Source organism: Helicoverpa armigera, chromosome 25 (assembly GCF_030705265.1).
Source record: "Helicoverpa armigera isolate CAAS_96S chromosome 25, ASM3070526v1, whole genome shotgun sequence".
NCBI classification, from domain to species: Eukaryota; Metazoa; Arthropoda; class Insecta; order Lepidoptera; family Noctuidae; genus Helicoverpa; species Helicoverpa armigera.
In genome coordinates this window covers 2,094,636-2,114,043 of record NC_087144.1, presented here as the reverse complement: position 1 = coordinate 2,114,043, position 19,408 = coordinate 2,094,636, and the positions used below count along the sequence as shown (strand labels likewise).

Below are 19,408 nucleotides of genomic sequence, written 5' to 3'. Positions count from 1 at the left end.
ATAGGCAAAGAATGCTTAAATGCTGCGAAAAAAGTTTTTTTTTTATAGCTCCAGTTCATTATTCGTTTTATCCAAACACAACCTTTTTGTGGGATTCATCATCCAGCTGTGAGTGCAGCGTGAGGGAGTGTCAGGCTCTTACTGACTAAAACCCACCATGTTCCTTCTTAAGCCCTTTATGTACCAGTACCGCGGGAACTCTTTCGAACAATCCTTCTGCCCGTGTAAACACGCCCTATGATTTTATCAAAGAATAAATGATGACGTACTAAGTAGATTTTGTTTGTTTTATTAGCCAATGTTGACTGCGAGATTAGACTTAGCGTCTGGTTGTCTGTCAATATGTTTTGTATGTAATTTTGTGTCAAACAATCTCTGACGTATTGATTCGTTCTATTAGGAACATTGTATGAACTTTGTGGTCGCATGAAGGTTATTTTTATGATCTATGAACTATTTATAACAATATCGTAAGGATGAATAGTTTGTTTTACTCAAGAACTAATGAGCCGATTTGACAAATTCTTTCAGTGTTAGATAGCCCATTATTCGAGACAGATTAAAGGCTACTTTTTATCCGGTGCTTTGAATATTATAATCCCTATGGAGCATGGGGAAGACCACTGGTTTCTGTAGTTTTCACGCTGCACCCACGGCGGGAGGGATCATTTGAAGATTTCCTACGCCTTATTTTAACGCATTTCTATTGTTTCTTTGCTGTTGAATAAATAACGTTGTACCTACTTAAGGTACAATTTGTACACAAAACAACATTCCGATAAATCAAATAGGTACTTAATTATTATCATAGTATCTAATCAATTGAAATTCTCATTCAATTATGTTCAATTGCGTTAATTAAACAATTCAATGAACTTGTATATGGAAGGATTCATTCTAAATATATCGCATCTATGTTAGTATGTTTTTAAATTAAAACTATAGGATTACGTATTTTGAAAATTGTTATATTGTTGCTATCGGCCGAATAAAGTTTGCAGTTTGCGGGAACTTTGATGTCTAAATGAAATGAACTAGCGGAGACATAATAATATATTAGATAGATAGACAGCACAAATAAAAGAGACCCAAAGATGTTGACAATAAGAAATAAAGAAAAAGAGTGGGTACAAAGGTCTTAAAATGCTATAACATCAAAGACAAAAGGAAAAAAGGTAAGCACAGATTTTGCTAAAATGACGTATTGACGGAATCACGGCAGACAGAGACCAACTTAAGACATTGGTAGGACATTTCTAGAAGTAATATGTTTTTTTACAGTTGATTATTATGCTTTTACAATAAAGTGCCTGATTCATATGAGATAAAATAAATAATGCCACGGTATTGAAATTCATAGGTATCAGAAAAAAATCCTTCGGAACGCGGTTAAAATCGTGCGAGAAGCCATCAGAATTTTGAATAAAAATTAACAAAAGTTTTCAAAATTACCACATTCTCATAATAGCCAAAAACACCTACAAATTAAAATGATAACCTTAACCTATTTTTTACCAACCGATCTAAAAATATGATAAACATTTTTTCAAAAGCCTATTATTCCCCGACTTTGTTCCCGTTTATTGGGGGATCTTCTTACGTAGTAACCAGATTCGGGTGACGGATTGCCTGTCCGGATCTAAAAACGCAATTACCGGACAATAGCCGGACATTTTCTTTATAAAACTGCTCTATTATAGTGACCGAAAAACGCAGATGGGTTTGGATCGAACGTGGAGTGATATATTACGGAATGTGGTTCTCGTTACGGTATGTTTTCAATGTAGGGACTTCGTAGAGAGAGACGAAATTATGTTTTTTCATTTGAAGACACGTGTACATTTGTTGTTAAGTTGCTCTCTTTGTACGAATTTTAAGAAGCATTTTCTTTTTTGTATCACGTAGGTATCACTTCTTTCGTGTGCCAAAACACTCAAGAACTAAATAATTCATCAATTTTTCTTACGAAAGAAGAAATTTTCCATGCACAAACATGTCAAATTCCACGTGCTCATGTTATGACCTTGAACCATGAACATTTTTATTTACAAAAATATATACCTGTCCAAAGGTTGTTGACAGTATTTACTTTCTATTAGGTTCATCGTCAAATATTGTCATGTTCTTTTGTTTGAAAATCAAACCAAATAGTATATTTCTTACTATTTAATTTAACATTCCAATGACTGCAGTAGTGATTTTCAAAAATGGATACCTATTGTAATAACACATTGTGATATTTCCACTTCGAATCTTTTTCGATAAACTGTTTGACAACTTGTTAGAAATAGTCCTTTTACAAAAGTTTCGGAATGAAGATAGGAAACAGAATAGTTTTTTATCCGGGTGCCTGTAGTAATTTTGGAAGAAAGAATATGAGCGAAACAGTGTGTAAGGAATTTCTTTTTATTTATGTACGTACTATACTTTATGCACACATGTTACAAAACCATGTACATTTTCATGTGTAATTCAAGCGTCAGGCATTTTCTACCAGTCACCCTTTAGGAGAAATGCCATGGCATGGTAATTTGGGAATTAATTGAAAATGGAATATACATGTCGGTGGTTGTCAATATTGCTGGCTGGTTGCTTGTTTGTGGTCGTCATGGTGACGTGAGGTGACAACGTTGATTGAGCTAATCTTAATGGCAGCTCCATATTAGTGCCGTAAACAGGCGTGAACTTGAAAGGTTTGTTATTTTCTAAACAAAGTTATTGCAGCAGCTTCTACTTTCATTTCACGAAGGATTGAGAGCATCCCGTAAATGTGGAGGGCACAAATTGTGCCGTGAATTTATGGTTAGAATTCGCTAATGTGGGGCCGCCATTAAGAGTGAACAAGTTAGGCATTTGTTCTCTATGGGCAAAATATATTTGTTCCACTCGATCCATTGTAAGTAATGGGAAAATTCCTATAATATGAAACAATTTGTTTTGGTAACGGACGGTATTTTTTTCATTTAAGCCTCATAGAATTAATATCAAAACTTACCGACCGTAAGAAAACGAATTGTTTCTCGTTTATAGGAATCGGTCATAAGTATAATGTAGCGTGTAGGTTATTTATAGAAAATTGTACGTATATGTAGGTAAAAGCCAGCTAAATATGAATGAGGGTCTCAAATTCCAAATACAGAATCATATGACAATCAATAAAGGAGATTAACTTCATTCATAACATCTACATATTTAATGAATACCGACATTCACACGTGTTGCCAATGTATTATTATGATTGGGCTTATCATTATTCATAGATACGGAGTAATATTTGCTGGCGATGAATATTTCAACGTCTAATAAATTGCATTTAATTTTATGTCATGGATCTTTCGATGTCACACTCGCAAAATTAGATTAAAAGTTTATCTGAAGAGTACCCATTTCCATGCAAAGTACTCGTATCCTTTCAATCAGTGCAGAAGTTAAATCGTGAGAGCGAAGGTGAGATGCCAGTAGTGTGTAGGTATGTGTATCTGTGCACTGTGCGTCACAGGCATAAGGCACAAATTGTCCCTTCTAATCTATTCGCTCTAGCACACAGAAACATTAAAATTTTGGAACAAATGTGCGTGAGCAATTTGATAGAATCGCGCCTTAAGAGTGCATTTGAACAGAACAAGCACTCACAGAGTACTCTAGGATCAGCCTTCGCATATCAAATTGTTTTAGGGAGAATAACAAATAGTGCTTTATGCTAAAGAATTATCTTGTTACTGATCCAGTATTTTATTGGTTTGATCTCATAAACGAACTCACTTTTCCGTTTGTCATTTTAGTAGGCACGTGCAAGTTTCACATGAAAGTTGTGTTTAATGAAAAAAAAAAACGGTAGAATTGATTTCAATGGGAAAGGTAAAGGATAATCATTTCCGGCTACGTGACTTCGTTTTCTCATAATGAGGGTAAAGCCATGGGTTTCAGCTAGTTCACAATTCCACAATGAATGTATATTTGTAGACGTTGACTTGAAAAAGGTTCGGAATTCTAATGTTTGTTCGGTTTTTTATGCGTGAGGAGACATTTTCCCGTACAATCCCTTTGGGCATACAAGGGTTAGTGTCAAGTATCGAAATTGGTTACTTTGATTTTATATTATAAGTATACTCTATAAGAATTACTTTCTTTTTTAACATGCTCATATTAGCTTCACTTGTACTATGTATGTAAGAAAATCTTGGAATCTTAATTTGCCCCACTTTCCGGTCTTCGATTAGGATAAAATTTTGCACACGCTCTGAGTTCTGATGACAATACATGACTAGCGTGTTTTTTAGTTTAAAAAAAATACGTCTACCTAAAAGCTTCTAGCCTCAAGTAGAACTATCAATTTGGAGCTGTAATTCTAGGGCTATGCTACAAAAGCTCATTTCTTTTTGAAAAATCTTGACAAATGAGTCAGTGAGCCAAACGCCAGTGGGATAGGGGCCAAAAGCCTGTGGTTTTTATTTCGGTCGAAAGTTAAGCATGGCGGTAAGCCTCTTGGGCACGCTTCGAGAGGGGTTTCGACGCCATATTATAATTGTATTACATTACATTATGTACAAGTATATAATACCCCGATACAGAACATTCCAGCTTTCCTCAAATACCTTATTTTCTTAAGCTATAGCTATTGACAGTCTTCTTAAAGGAACATTTCTGTGAATAAGTAAGATTTTACTTCCATCAAGAGATTACGGTATCAAAACTTCCCCGAGCTTGTCCTAAGTAGGTACACTTAAGAAGGTATTTAAGTTAGTAATCCAATGACAATAGCCAGAGGTTTACAAAGTCCTGAAAAACTTTCCTCGATTAAGTAGGTAAAGTCCCCATTTTAATATGTATAGTTAGGACCGGTAAGACGGTATTTTTAGACCAAGGGTAAAAATGTAACTTAATATTTCAACTTTGAGTTATGTCTGGTGGCCCTGGCATTTCATAATATAAATTATGGGTATTTTTATTCGTCATCTAAAAATACCTTGTCAAAAAGTGCCTTTCCTAAAATAGGCAGACATTAAAGTAGTTTCATACTACCGGATTTTGCGCGCGGTAACCATGGTTCATAAGTTGAGCGTCTCGCATTAATATACGAGCGGCAACAGACCACATATTTTAACCGACTTCCCAAAAAAGAGGAGGTTCTTAATTCGGATTTTTTAAATGTTTTTTTTTTGCGAATATCTCCCTCGTTTACCTACCATACCTTACCATTTGAGCAATTTCTTTTTAATATAGCTGCATCTTCTAGACACTGACTTCTAGACCGGTATTTCGTAGCTATTTTAGTGTATTTAGAAGTAGGTTTTATTGTTTGTGTAAAAAGTTTTTTATACATAGAAAAGGCTGAACGCGACAAAATCCGCCAGTGCGAAAGCACTATTAGTCGTACAAATTGTAGGTTCGTACATTTTACATGGATTAATCGTTTTCGATCAATCTTCAAGAGCTGCGCAAACTACGAAAAATGTACCGCAATCCAAGGAGTAACTTAATTCAACTTACTGCCCTTAATAGTTGGAAAGTGTATAAAAGTAATTTTAGAAGTCGGAGTAAAAACCGCTTTGAGTTACTTCGAGAAAAGGAGTAATTTCTTACTGTTTAAAAATAGCTCTAACTGTGGCTTTGCCTTCGATTAAATAACATTTTAATTCCATTTTGATCAAATATTTCAAGATTTAAAATCATTTCGGTCAACATGCTTTAATTGTGGTCAATTTACTTACATTGAAATATGTAGTTGCATTTATAATTGAAAGACTGTTAACTACGTTTAGACACGCGTCTCAAGGGGATTATTTCCCGCACTGTGATAAAAAGAAGCCTATTCTAATTTGGTTTGAGTTTGGCAAAACATAATCATAAAGTATCCCTTCGGTGTATTGGTACGTTATGAGCTTATATGTCTAGAATATGATTAACCCTATGAAAAACGCAATCTTGCTAAATAATTCTCACAACTTTATTAACTAAAGTTACTGTTAGATGAACGAGTAAATATGTAAAGTAGACGCAAATTTATCTGAGCCAACCGTGCTGGCATGTACATCTATTAAGCCCTATCAAAAAAAAGTCTATAAAAATCCTACAACTTTCAAAAAAATCTGCTATCTCTTTCTTCCAGGTACACGTTAGACATGGAACAAAACGACGTGATCACCTGTCTCGCTCTCATCTCCCATGTGATGATCTACGCCAACTCTGCCATCAATCCCTTGATTTACAACTTTATGAGTGGTAAGTTAAACTTATAGCTTAATAGGAAAAGTTGATAGTATATCAGGTTTCTCCTAAATCTCATCATCCGCCTAGCCTTCTCCTAAATATGTTTGGGTCGGCTTCCAGTCTAACAAGATGCAGGCGAGCACCAGTGTTTTACAAGGAGCGACTGCCTATCTGACCTCCTCAACCCAGTTACCAAATGACACTGGTTTTCAGACTTACTGGCTTCTTATTACCCGTAAAGACAGATTTTCCGGACTTACGGAGGCTATATTTTATCTCGATACGGGCAGTAGTACGGCTAGTGTTATAATCTAGTGGTATAATTAAGAAAACTAGGCCAAATATTCTAAGAACTTAAGTAAATATTGATTTAATAATATGCTGTTATTTTTTATTACACTGCCAGGCAGCGACGGGGACAAATTTTGGACGTTCCCTCTATTAGTTTGGAAAATCTTAAAATAGATTTTAATTTTGCTCCGAAATTAACAACAAGTAATTCGTAAATTATTTTGGAATTCAAGTGTCTATAGGCTTTCGGTGGTAACATTTAAATTAAGCACAGTAATACATCTGCACCCTTTCTCTGAAAATGTAAATGATTCAATTAGTAGCTCAAAATATACTCACTTCTCAATCTTATCGGTTAACGACCCATCATTACTCCGGAAGAGTGTGTTCTCCTGTGTCATATGAAACTAGACATAGTGTCAAATTGTGACCGTTTACCCCGGAAAATTTTCACCGTAATACTGTCGTTACATGGAAAACACAAGTTTCTAAATATAACTTCCTTAACTCTTCTATAGGTTGTTTCAAGTTAGTAAGAAGCTTTTTCGGTGAAAAGACTACGGCAAAATATTTATTGCACACCGATACATCATCATCATTCAATTGTCCCACAGCTGGGTAGAAGCATAGACATAATATTAGTAAACAGGACTGCGCATATAAACCCAAAAAACGAGCCGAGTGAAACAGTTAGTACAGAGGCTGTCTGTCCCTTTCTAATAGGGTAACTATGAGATTAAGCTATGTGAGACAAATCCGAATTTGCTAAGATTATTAAACGCAGATTGGTATTGAAGTTTTAACTTACGCAGTTTGTGACCTTAAGATACTTATAAAGGCTTTTAATAATTAGCGGGAATTAGCAGTATAAAAGCAGGAAGATTCGAAGTGAAGACTGTTTTTTTTTGTATTTCTACTTCATATATAGACTGCTGAGCCATTTATGTCGCCTTTCTTCATTTTTTGGGAAGCTATAACAATAGTACAACAGTTTTAAAATCCATCACCCATATTTTCACTCATTACAAGAATTCATGGGCACCCTAGTTGCTTGGTTTACGAAAATGTTATTATTAGCTAACCTGTGGAACGATATATTGCAACCACCATAGGATTCACTTTTGCAAGTATAAACGCAACACTTTTTCACCATTTAAGTAGTTTAAATTGATTTGATACAAAAAATATAAACAAAATTTTAAATGCTGATTACGCGCCAAGAATTTTCAGGGTTACCGCTAGAAAATAAAAAAAAGCTAAATAAAAATTTATGTTGTTTATGTTTTAATAATAAATACGAATAAATTAATGCGATTGTTATTAATTTGTTGACTTACAATTGTTAAAATAAGATACAAATTTTATGTGATTCAATTGTTTTTTGGGAAGACAAAACTTTTGATCACAACATTTTTTTATGCTGGCAAGGTGTTAGAAAGAGACAAACAGCCTCCGTTCGAACTATCCCTCTCGGCTCGGATTTGCCTCTGTGTATTATGCAACCAATTTAGTACCTTATTGCGTTAGAATAGAGTTCATTTTCGTAAATATATATTTTGAGCGTGCGCAATCTTGTTTAGTAATATTATATCTATGGGTAGAAGCCTCCTCACACGCAGAAAACAATTGAGCGTTACTACCACGCTTGCTGTCAATTGAAAGAGTCCTAAATCTGAAAGGATTTTATGTCAGACTTTTATATTTTTTTCTGTCTTTAATATGTTAATAAGCCTAACGTGCTACTTCCTACACATCAATTTCAAATGCTAGAATGCCCTGCAAGAATTTGAAAAGCAAAACGTCGCAATAATTCCGCGATTAATATTTCTATAGATCCAGTTTTTTCTTCGTTCGGTAAAGACATACCGTTATAATAGGGGTTAAAGTATGAAATTGCCGATTTGTACTGAAAACCTAAATTGTATTTTTTTAAAATTTTTAACAAACTTATTTAATCAAAATAGTTGCCATTATTATCTATACATTGCGGTCATCTAATAAGAAGGTCATTTATGCCTTTACGATAGAACTCTGAGGATCTAGACTGCACAAACAGTGTGAAAGAATTTTGTTCTGCCTCCTGGGAAGAAACTTCTTGTGACGTAGATAATTGTCCAAATCACAAAAAAAAATGGTCGTCCGTTAGAGCAAGGTCTGGCGAATATGGAGGAAGACGAATAGTTTCCAACTGCAGTTCCTGAAGAGTTAAAACGGTTTATTTTGCTGTATGAGGCCTCGCGTTGTCATGGAACAAATTGCGGTGAAGGTCGATTCATGAGTCGTGGCTGTTTTACTGCTAATTTTTTCAACATTATTCGGTGTTCGGCTGGGTATCTGGGTAGTTTGACTAGGATCGGCGTTCACCGTCTCTCTTAATTTCTCGTTAATCACCTGTCAGGCGGTCTTTCTCATGGCTCGTTCTTCAAGTCGAAGTTTCCACCACGAAAGCGTTTAATCCAAAATCGCACGGCGCGTTCTTTAGCAGACACCTCTTCAAATGCAGCATTGATATTGCGGGCTGTTTCTGCCGTTCAATCCCGCGTCGGAACTCATATTCAAAAATTACTCAAATTTTCGCAGTATCCATCTTTCTTGTTTAAGTTGAATAACAAAAACAATTGAACATCGATAATCAAATGTTTCACATTTTTTAAAAGAAGAACATCACAGAAACCACGTGAAAAAAGTTCCATTCGAAAACCTCAAACCATGAAGACTCTATGGCAATTAAAAAACCTACTAGAATAAAACGGCAATTTCATACTTTAAGCCACCAAATAACACCCCTAATATTTAGTATAGTGATTTTTACAGAATTAACTCCAATATTTTAAGGTAAATAAACCCGTGACACAGTTTACTATTTTACCTCACGCAAAAGATAGGGGTAAGAGATTGATTGATTAATTGAAAGATCGTCAGAAGTTCGGAAACCCGTTTTTGAGTTACGACCCTAATATAGTATAAGGTTTCCTAGTCTCAAATTAGTTTAATTATATTCAAATGTTGACTTTTAAGAGATTTTCGTAATAGTAGGAAGCTTCAAGAATTACTTCAAGACTATCTTGTTAATTAAGTGATTCTCCGGGTATGTGGGTTGAGGAGTTCAGATAGACCGTCGCTCCTAGCAAACTGCTGTTACTCAGCTCTCATTGGGAAAATGCTAGGCAGATGATGTTAATTTATTGGTCACAAAAATGTATAAGAAAAAGGCATCAGCATTGAAACTGATGATGATGCCAATTATTAAATTTTAAGCTTAAGAAATGGGATTAATTTATTCGGTACATTATAACATGGTTTAATATAAATATGGTCTCGTAGCTTTCTCTATATTCGAGTACTCAATTATCGTCATTCTTTATAGAAGGAGTGGATCCAACTTCAGCTGAATTTCATTATATTTGTCGAGATAAACGAGGATGTCTTTTAGTATTTACGACGAAATCGTGCACATAGCATCGCGCGAATTTTGCTAAAAATAGGTTCCTAGGTAGCGCACCTTCTCAAAGTTGCTTTTAAATTTTAGTTTAATCTTAAGGTTCACTCGACTACGTCTTTTCAACAAAATACTTACACAAATTCTTTCGTCGAAATTAAGAGCTAAAACTGTATTTAATTCTTACAAATTATTTCCAAGTTCATGATTTATTTCTTAACTTCTCGTTTCGTAAAAGTTATCTTCTTCCTCCACATTGTTTTATCCTATCCGTATTAATTCTAATACATAAAATTTTATCTTCGTTTTCAGGCAAATTCCGGCGCGAATTTCGTCGGGCTTTCTGCTGTTCAACCGCAAGTGATTTAGAAAATTTCACCACATTAAGTCGCATTACCACATCGAAGAAACGACCCTGTGACCTTATGACCTTCGAGACCAAAACCCAAGGTCGAAATGTATGCAGCACAACCTTTGTACACAGTAGCTATAAGGATAGGTTATCATAATGTGGAACTTGAATGAACTGAAAGCTGTAAATTGAAAGTTGAATTAAGATTGAAAGTTGAGAGGTGATTAATTAGTATTGGAGGATGTAAGGTTTTTAGGCGAGTAAGAATCTATTTAATTTGTTATTTAAAAAATCTTGATGAGTGTATTTTCTGAGTGAACTTTCAAAGTCAGTATATTTAGCTTATTTTTAAGGAACGATGCAAACTTATAGAGCATCTTTTATTTGAAAGAAAAATTTTTCAAATAGGATTCAGTTGGATAAAGGATAGGATTGATGTTTGTTTTTCTTTCAGATAGTCAAATTATAATAAACTTAAAAATAATTAAATAAAATAACAACAGTCAATTTATACCTCACGTCCAATGAAGTACAATCATCGAAACTTTTGTAAAATAAAACAGTGTATCACCTTTTTATCTGACTTGTAACGATTTACGTGTTTCATCAAAACAGGAAATGTTCCAAATAAAAACATATTTTTAGAAGGAAATTAATAAAAAAATACTTATAAATAAATAATTGGTCCAAAACTTTTCTCAAGAGAACGTCTCATTTGGCTAACGATCTCACGCTTCGGTCGAGTTTCATCGCCAGATGAAAAATGAGTCCCTCAAATGATTCACCAAGCGCTTTAAAGAGATTGGTAGCCTGATACTTGTATGTATGTATATCATTCACTTGATGCGATCGGTATAATGCGTACCGAATATAAACCATAAGTGTATATTTTGTAAAAAAAAACGAAAAATATGAGCTGTTTGAGTTATAAATATTATGTTTATGCATACATACAAAAGTTTGTCTAAATGTTTTGTAAAGAAATGTTCTAGGTAAATATATGTGTATTTTATTATGGAAAGTTATATGAACTGTATATAAACCGAGTTATAGTTTAAGTAAATAAGTTTTATACGAATAGAATCAATTTAGATTCATTTTAGGAGTTTGTATCTTTTTACATAATTTTGTGTATTCGATCTCTATCTCTTGAACATGAGAATCTTATTCATTTCGTAAATCTAAGTCGATTTTTATAAATTAAATAAGTGTTTTCCGGGATCTTAAAAAAAAGTGTTGTTTTCTTTTAATATTTATAATGGGTGTGAAAAGGCCTTTTTTAAAATGTGGAAATTACAAAAAAATATGTAAGTAGAAATAATTACATAATTTCCTATTATTATTAAATTGTATTATTATTTCACTTTTTCTGCTAGTCATAAAGTATTAGTCAAAAATCTCTAGTTTTGTACAGAATCGATGTTATTGCATATAATATTGTGATTTACTTTATTTATATTGTCATGCAGTTTTCGTAATAAATATTGCATTTTAATAATAATTATGTGTTTCATTTATCACCAATAAGAAATAAGCAGAGTTCTTGAAAAATAATACTAGATACACTAACTGTGGATTTCTATAACTGACTTATCCGATATTTAGTAACTAAAGATTGTTACATGGGCATAATATAAAAATTCAATCTCTAATCGCAAATCCTATCCTACTAATATTATAAATGTGAAAATTTGTGAGAACGTATGGATGTATGTTTGTTAATCTTTCACGCAAAAACGGCTGGACCGTTTTGGTTGAAATTTGGTATGAAGAAGATACCCTGGATTAACATATAGGCTACTTTTTATCAACATACTAAGCGGGCAAAGTCGCATGCGGAAGCTAGTCAATGCGTAAATAGGTTAGTGAAAATCGAGGTTAGTCGAAAATATCTCGAAACACAGTGTAACTTTTCATGACACAGATTTCCCTATAGAATACTAGTAGGTAAAAAAACTAATGCATCAACTTAAAAATAAACTTAAATACGATAGTAGTATACACTCCCTATTTCCTGTTCTATAAACCAAACTCTATTCTTATAATAGTGGAAACAAAGTTATTAAGTCTTCAGGGAACAAATCATGACGTATATCACAGTAAATTAATGCCCTAGTGAATACATAGGTTTATGTTGATAACGACTCACGCAAGGAGTAAGGAAAGAGCGGAGATGCCATAATGCAGGTAGGTCAGTCGCTTTCTAGGTCAAATTCATACGCTGGGCATGACCAAAACGACCAATTACAATGAACTAACGAGACATTTAAATTCTTTAAAACATCTGTCAACGATTTTTGGTATTAAAAAAAATATCAAACTCAAACTCAAATTTTTTTATTTCAAATATGCCTATGAAAGCTATTTCGAAACATCAAAGTTAGGTGCACGGTTCCAAAGAGTTGGTCTCATGGAGAAGAACCGGCAAGAAACTCCATGGACACTCTTTTTAAGAGAAAATAATAGTTATTTGTTATACAAGAGTGCAAAGTTGCTTTTTAACCGCGAGCTCAATTTTGATGACCGAGCAAGCGAAGGATTCTAAAATTGAAACACGAGCGTAGCGAGTGTTTCAATAATTAGAATCCTGAGCGATAGCGAGGGAATCAAAAGAGCTCAAGGTGAAAAATCTTTGCACTCGAGTGCAACACGTAACTTTTCATCCCACGTCATCGAGGAAATTACTAAATGCAAAAAAACAAAATGGCGCGCACATATGAGTATCAAATTAAAAAGAATTACCTATTAAAGTTCATTTATTTGAAAACTCAGTTTAAAAATGAAACGAGGTTAAAAATCTATGTAAAAACAAGAATAAAAATAACTTAATTAATTGAATAATTATTTTAAGCAGTATTTTATTTGTTTAATATGGTATTTGTTTGAAAAAGAGATTACTTATCAAGATTGTCACAAATGGAGTATTGCACACGATCAGCCCCGGATCTAGGGGGGGGCAAGCCGGGGCCCATGCCCCGGGCGGCAAATTCAGGGGGCGGCAAAATCAGGCGGCTGCGTTATTTCAAATCTTACATCACAGATTACCATAATAGTTACCTACAGGGCCGTCTTTACCTATGGTGCAGGGTGTGCGAATAACCCGGCCGCCTCGGTCTCAGGGGCGCCGCGGGGCGCCCCACCACCAGAAAATGTCGATGAAATTACACCCGTTTGATAAGGAAGTTCCACATTGTGTCATGATACTGACAAGCAAAGTTTCTAAAAAAGTCGATTAAGCTTTGTTTAATTGATCATTTTGATTAGTTTTCACTTTTAACATCCTCCAACTAAGTGAAAAAATTCTCGCTCGCTACGCTCGCGACTAAATGACAGTGTACGCGCCCTTTTTCTGATGGTTTATTATTTTTATTGACGCACCGAATCAACGAACACATATTTTAATGACACTCGCTCTAATCACGGTTTCTTTTTATTTGTAAGTACATAATTCCCAGTTTAATTTGTGAGTCTTCAAACAAATAACTAAAAAATTTTCGCGCTCGCTTCGCTCGCGGCTACTTGTTGCTAGACAATGTACTTAAACAGGTACTTTTGTGTCGTAGGCACAAAAAATTTCGCGCTCGCTTCGCTCGCGCAATATTATACAATCGTTACTTTGTTCATTTCATAAGTCAAATCTACGCTGTCTTACCTTCTATAATATTAAGTTACATATTTTATTTTTATAAAACCTGTGCATGCTCAGTTTGCTCATTCTTTTTACAATTGTTACACTATTGCTATAAGTGAAGACTTGTCATTGGCTCCCTGTTAACTAAACTTGTGTTATTTCTAGTTATTTTAGCTGTAAGTCTTCCATGTTACATAAATAAATAAATAAATAAGTCAAATGTAGCAAAAATAACTTTTTGTGTACATTAATCTGTCTCGACTCTCATTACTTAAACCTGGCCAACAGTTTGAGCCTACAATGATTTGAACACTTTTTTTATAGTCATTTTATAGTCACCTACCAAAAAAGTTACAATCGTTGGTGAAAATAAACATAAGTAGGTAGGTAGGCGGGGCGGCAATTTTCAGTTTTTGCCCCGCCTAAAATAAATTGTAGATCCGGGGCTGCACACGATGTTCTAAATTCAAATCACTTTGCCGCTCTAGAGGATAAAAACGGCTTTTGCGCTCAGATATCAAAGGGTAAAACTACTCTTTCCGAGATGGTGGGATGAAAAATTATTTACATATTTCATACAGTTTTCTATCTAGTTCTGAGAATGTTATACAATCCGGATTGAGTTAAAAATGTATTAATAAATTATACAAAATAATTTAAGTGCAATCGTTAGTAGAAAACGGGTCTAAAGAAGGCGTATAAGAGCCAAAACAGTAACGTTCCTGTCCTGTGTTGGCGCGCTACTTTCTTAGGAGATTTTCCGTTATGGCACCTCCGCTAGTCATTTTGTTCTCCATGACTCAGGGTTACAACTTAGGACCAAGGTGACAAATTGGAGTAGAGGTGACAAGTTTGTGACAAATTGATTAATAGCTTAGTGTGACTTTGAAATCAGCTGGGAATAAGATGAATCTACATATATAACTTCTTTATATATTGTGAACTGGTAACTGCAAAGATACGAGTTTCTTTGAGTACCTGTTAGGCGATTATCGATTATTATAATGATTATGTTCATACATGATACAAAGTAGTTAAATTGAAGTAAACAATACAAAATGGTTAAAAAAATTAAAGTTACTTTACGTTCAGGTGCTCGCTTAATCCCTTAAAAGATTTTTAATAACATAAATTCCAAAAGTGGTATCTTTTGAGACTACGGCGATTATCACACTGCCCCGCATGATGCAGCGTAGTGCGTGGATGCGTTTTTTTCCGTTGTATGGAAATATCTCCGTTTGTATGGAAAACACGCATAGTCCAACACACTGAAAATGCATCCACGCGCGTTCATGCGGATCACGCACATACATGCGGAGAAACACGCACCCCCGCGCGTAGGTGCGGGGCGAGACGCAAGGTATGGTGATCTTCACACTGCCCCGCATCACGCTGCATCTTGCGTGTCGACGCACCTACGCGCGTTGCTGCGGGAGTGCAGATCTGCATCACCGTGCGGGTTTTCGCGCACTCACGCGCGTAGGTGCGTTTTGTAGATTCACGCACCGCGGCTTCCATCGAGTTCCATTTTCAAATATACACGTCACGCCCATTCAAAATCACGCGCGTCACTGCGGGATTCAGTGTGCCATACCTTGCGTCTCGCCCCGCACCTACGCGCGGGGGTGCGTGTTTCTCCGCATGTATGTGCGTGATCCGCATGAACGCGCGTGGATGCATTTTCAGTGTGTTGGACTATGCGTGTTTTCCATACAAACGGAGATATTTCCATACAACGGAAAAAAACGCATCCACGCACTACGCTGCATCATGCGGGGCAGTGTGATAATCGCCAAAGGCACACTGAATCCCGCAGTGACGCGCGTGATTTTGAATGGGCGTGACGTGTATATTTGAAAATGGAACTCGATGGAAGCCGCGGTGCGTGAATCTACAAAACGCACCTACGCGCGTGAGTGCGCGAAAACCCGCACGGTGATGCAGATCTGCACTCCCGCAGGAACGCGCGTAGGTGCGTCGACACGCAAGATGCAGCGTGATGCGGGGCAGTGTGAAGATCACCTACTTTGGGGCCTATTTCAAACGCATTGTGCTATATGTGAGAAAACTAATAGCGCCATCTATCAGTTACAGTTCATACCAATACGACCGTCCTGAAGCAGTTTTTCACCTGAGACTTGATGGTACTAGCACTTTTCTTAGTTCATGAAAATTCCCACAGATGGAGCTGCTAACAGTGGAGTGGCATGACTGTTCTTGAGGCAGGTTTAGCTTTAATAATTATTAGTTCGTGAACAGTTTTAGAGATGGAGATGTTTGGTAAAAAAAAAACGGAAAATTCCGCTACATAACACAACTACATATGTTGGGGTCGGCTTCCAGTTTAACCGGATTCAGCTGAGTACCAGAGCTTTACAAGAAGCGACTGCCTATCTGACCTCCCCAACCTAGTTACCCGGGCAATTTAATACCCCTTGGTTAGACTGGCGTCAGACTTACGCTGATTTCAGAAGTGGCGCTATATAAAGTTAATCCTAATAGTGATGGGGGAAAAAACAAAACCGAGTAAAAAAGTATTTAAATGTGGCATTTGCTTTTTTTATGTATTGAAGGTTTATTCAAAAAGCAGTCTCTTGATTTGTCAATGTTTCAAAATTACAACACCACTAAATATGTAAACTGCTGCTCATTAGGTCCAACAACAAAGGTAATAAATTGTAGGTTGCGCCATTAACCTAAAGATAACCAAACCATAACCAGCCCCGAAATTGTAACGCTTGACGTTGCGACGCTTCTAAACTTTCATATATAAAAGTCAACGATATTTTTACCCAAGAACAACGTTATCTAAACAATATAACACTAGCAGCTTGAAAACCAGCTAAAACCATAAACACAGCTCGTCTTCTATATTTATGTGCACTTTTACGACGGCACAGTCTGGTCTGTTCGAAAAGAATTGTTTGTATTTTTGCAAACTAAAGCTATGTACATTAGCATTACACAGTAGTTGTTTGCTAGGTTAAGTAGTTGCATAGATATTAAGAGATGATCTTGCTATACATACACCTTTACTAAGAATATAATAGTAGGCGCATAGCACGATTGTTGTTCATGTAGTTTCAGGTTTGACCTCAGGTCGCAGAAAATCACTTCCTGGGTTTTAAGAAATTTAGAAGTCTGGAAGATGGTTATTGATACACCCATGCATCGGAGAGCACGAAAATATCGGTGCTGCGCCTGATCTCTCTCCGGTCGTGTCTGATTGCCGTCACATCGCGCTATGAGAGAGATATGTTTATTCTTCTGAGTGAATGTAATGCAAAAGTGTTTACCGATGGGCACCATCAGCTATTTATATGCAAAAATAATGATAAATAAAATAAAGTCATACCTTGAAGAATGCACATAAATAATATGGAGTAGGTAGCACACACCCTTACATATAAAACTCGTTCAGCGAATCGTGCAAATATAAATACTAGGTAAATAATATCCAGTCTAGACTTAGATTATGGGGTTGTAATAGTGCACAATCTTTTTGAAAATAAAACTCCAGCTAAGCGACATGCTATCATAAAATATGCAAATAAATTGTAGCACGAACGTGTTAAACTTGAAAATATTTGGACTCGGTTAAATACTGTCTGACTTTTACTTGAAGTTTAAGTTCTCTATTTTTCGAAAATGCAAATAACATTTTAAATCTATAGCTAAAGAGTTTTTTGGTTCCGCAGAACTAATTTATCCATAAAGGACACATAGGTACATACTTTTATCCAGGTGAGCGAAGTAGTTGCCTCTTAACGTGTGTGGAACCGGGACTAAAAGCTAGTAATCTGCAAAAATTGAATCATCATCATCTCCCGAGCATTTTCCCAACTATGTTGGGGTCGGCTTACAGTGAGATACTTGCTTGTATACTTTTAAAAATTGAACTATCAGATTATTTCCTGAAAACCAGGTGTGTTTCTAAATGAGGAACTTTCATTGCTTTTTCATAGCTATTAAAATATAAAAATATGTTTACGTTTACACAAACCAAGTGCAGGTTCGCAGCTGGCATTTTAATATCAAGTAAGTGTACAGTCAACTTCAGGTCTGTGGTAACAGTTTTATAGGTAAATCGTACTTATTACTATTGAGTTAAGGTGCATGACAGTTACCACTGATGTGCAGTCTACTGTACTAAAGCTGGGAGAAGTAAAATGGTGAACTAAAATAGAACCTCATCTTTGTGAATTATTATGACCACGAAATGCTGTGAAACTTTATCAAAGTAAGGTTTTAGTCTGACTTTATTAGTTCATATTATCACACTTAGAATAGATGAGAGTGCTCATGTGTGTGTATTTGTACGTGTGTATGGGTGTGTGTGTGTTAACCTTCAAGTAAAGACAGAATAGATTTTTATTAACTTCACAGTCATATAGCTTATCATCATCATCATCTCAGCCATAGGACGTCCACTGCTGAACATAGGCCTCCCCCTTAGATCTCCACAGATACCTTATACTTATACTATACTTATATAGATATAGCTTATACTTCAGAATAAAACATGAGCTATTTCTTATCCGTGTCTTCAGTGCGTAGGTGAAATATCGGAAATAATAATTATTATGAAAAAAAAGTAAAGTTTGTTTGGTAAGCCAATGGATATCACTATATTTGGTAGGTAAATTATTCGGATTCGTGAAAACAGTGCAAAAGTAACTTTTAGTTTAGACACTTTCCGTCTTACCACAAAAACTTTTAAACGTCAGTTTATGCCTTGTCTAAAAAAATGTCAAATTATGACGTTGACATAAGGTTCATTTTGCAGCCAAAATTTTATTAGACAAGTGTAAAACAGGGTTTAAAGTTTTTGTAGTAAGGCCCTTTATCTTTAGTCTTTAAATTTTTTATCAGAAAATATGAAGGCAGACAGTCCATTTTTTTCAAATATCCATAGATAAAGAGCTTAATTCTAAAAAACATAGTTACGAAGACATACCAGATTATTCAGCTGACAGTATCTTTGGAATCAAATCATAAATTTCTTACGATATCGCAATAAATCGCACATCGTGACACGTTGTCGTGACGGTATTATAAAAATAGACAAGTGTGAGTCGGACTCGCCAAAATGTTCCGTACTTTAATTGACGAATATACAAGAAAGAACCTCGTGTTCTATGAAGTTACCTATTAATTTTTCTATTTAGTTTAGTTATTTATTGTTATAGTGGCAATAAAAATACATAATCTGTGTAAACAGGTGTTTACCTGTCACGGTTCATGATGTCTTGCGAACGGAATGACGTACAGTCGAACAGCGGTGTCTTGCAGATTTCTATGACCGGTCTGTGTTGTTTTGTAATTTAACACTGAAATCTGACAAAATCTATATGGAGCTAATGCCAAAATACTCTAATCTAAACTCTAATCATAAAACATAGATAGGTTATAGAAATCACACAAGACTCCACACCATCCATATATCAAGAAGCAAATAGCTAGCCAAGGTACCGTTTCACCCTCC

The 19,408-nt window shown here is 35.4% G+C and overlaps 2 protein-coding genes across 2 annotated transcripts in view; both read left to right on the top strand.

The window, feature by feature from the left end:
- LOC110376619 (orexin/Hypocretin receptor type 1) overlaps positions 1 to 10,552 on the top strand; it is a 106,836-nt gene extending 96,284 nt beyond the window's left edge. The window contains exons 7-8 of the mRNA XM_049845540.2: positions 6,110 to 6,222; positions 10,253 to 10,552. Of these exons, the coding sequence (XP_049701497.2) occupies positions 6,110 to 6,222; positions 10,253 to 10,449 (310 nt within the window). The 3' untranslated portion in view covers positions 10,450 to 10,552. The remainder of the gene's footprint in view (positions 1 to 6,109; positions 6,223 to 10,252) is intronic.
- LOC110376616 (solute carrier family 2, facilitated glucose transporter member 2) overlaps positions 1 to 19,408 on the top strand; it is a 324,460-nt gene that overhangs the window by 235,584 nt on the left and 69,468 nt on the right. The window lies entirely within an intron of this gene.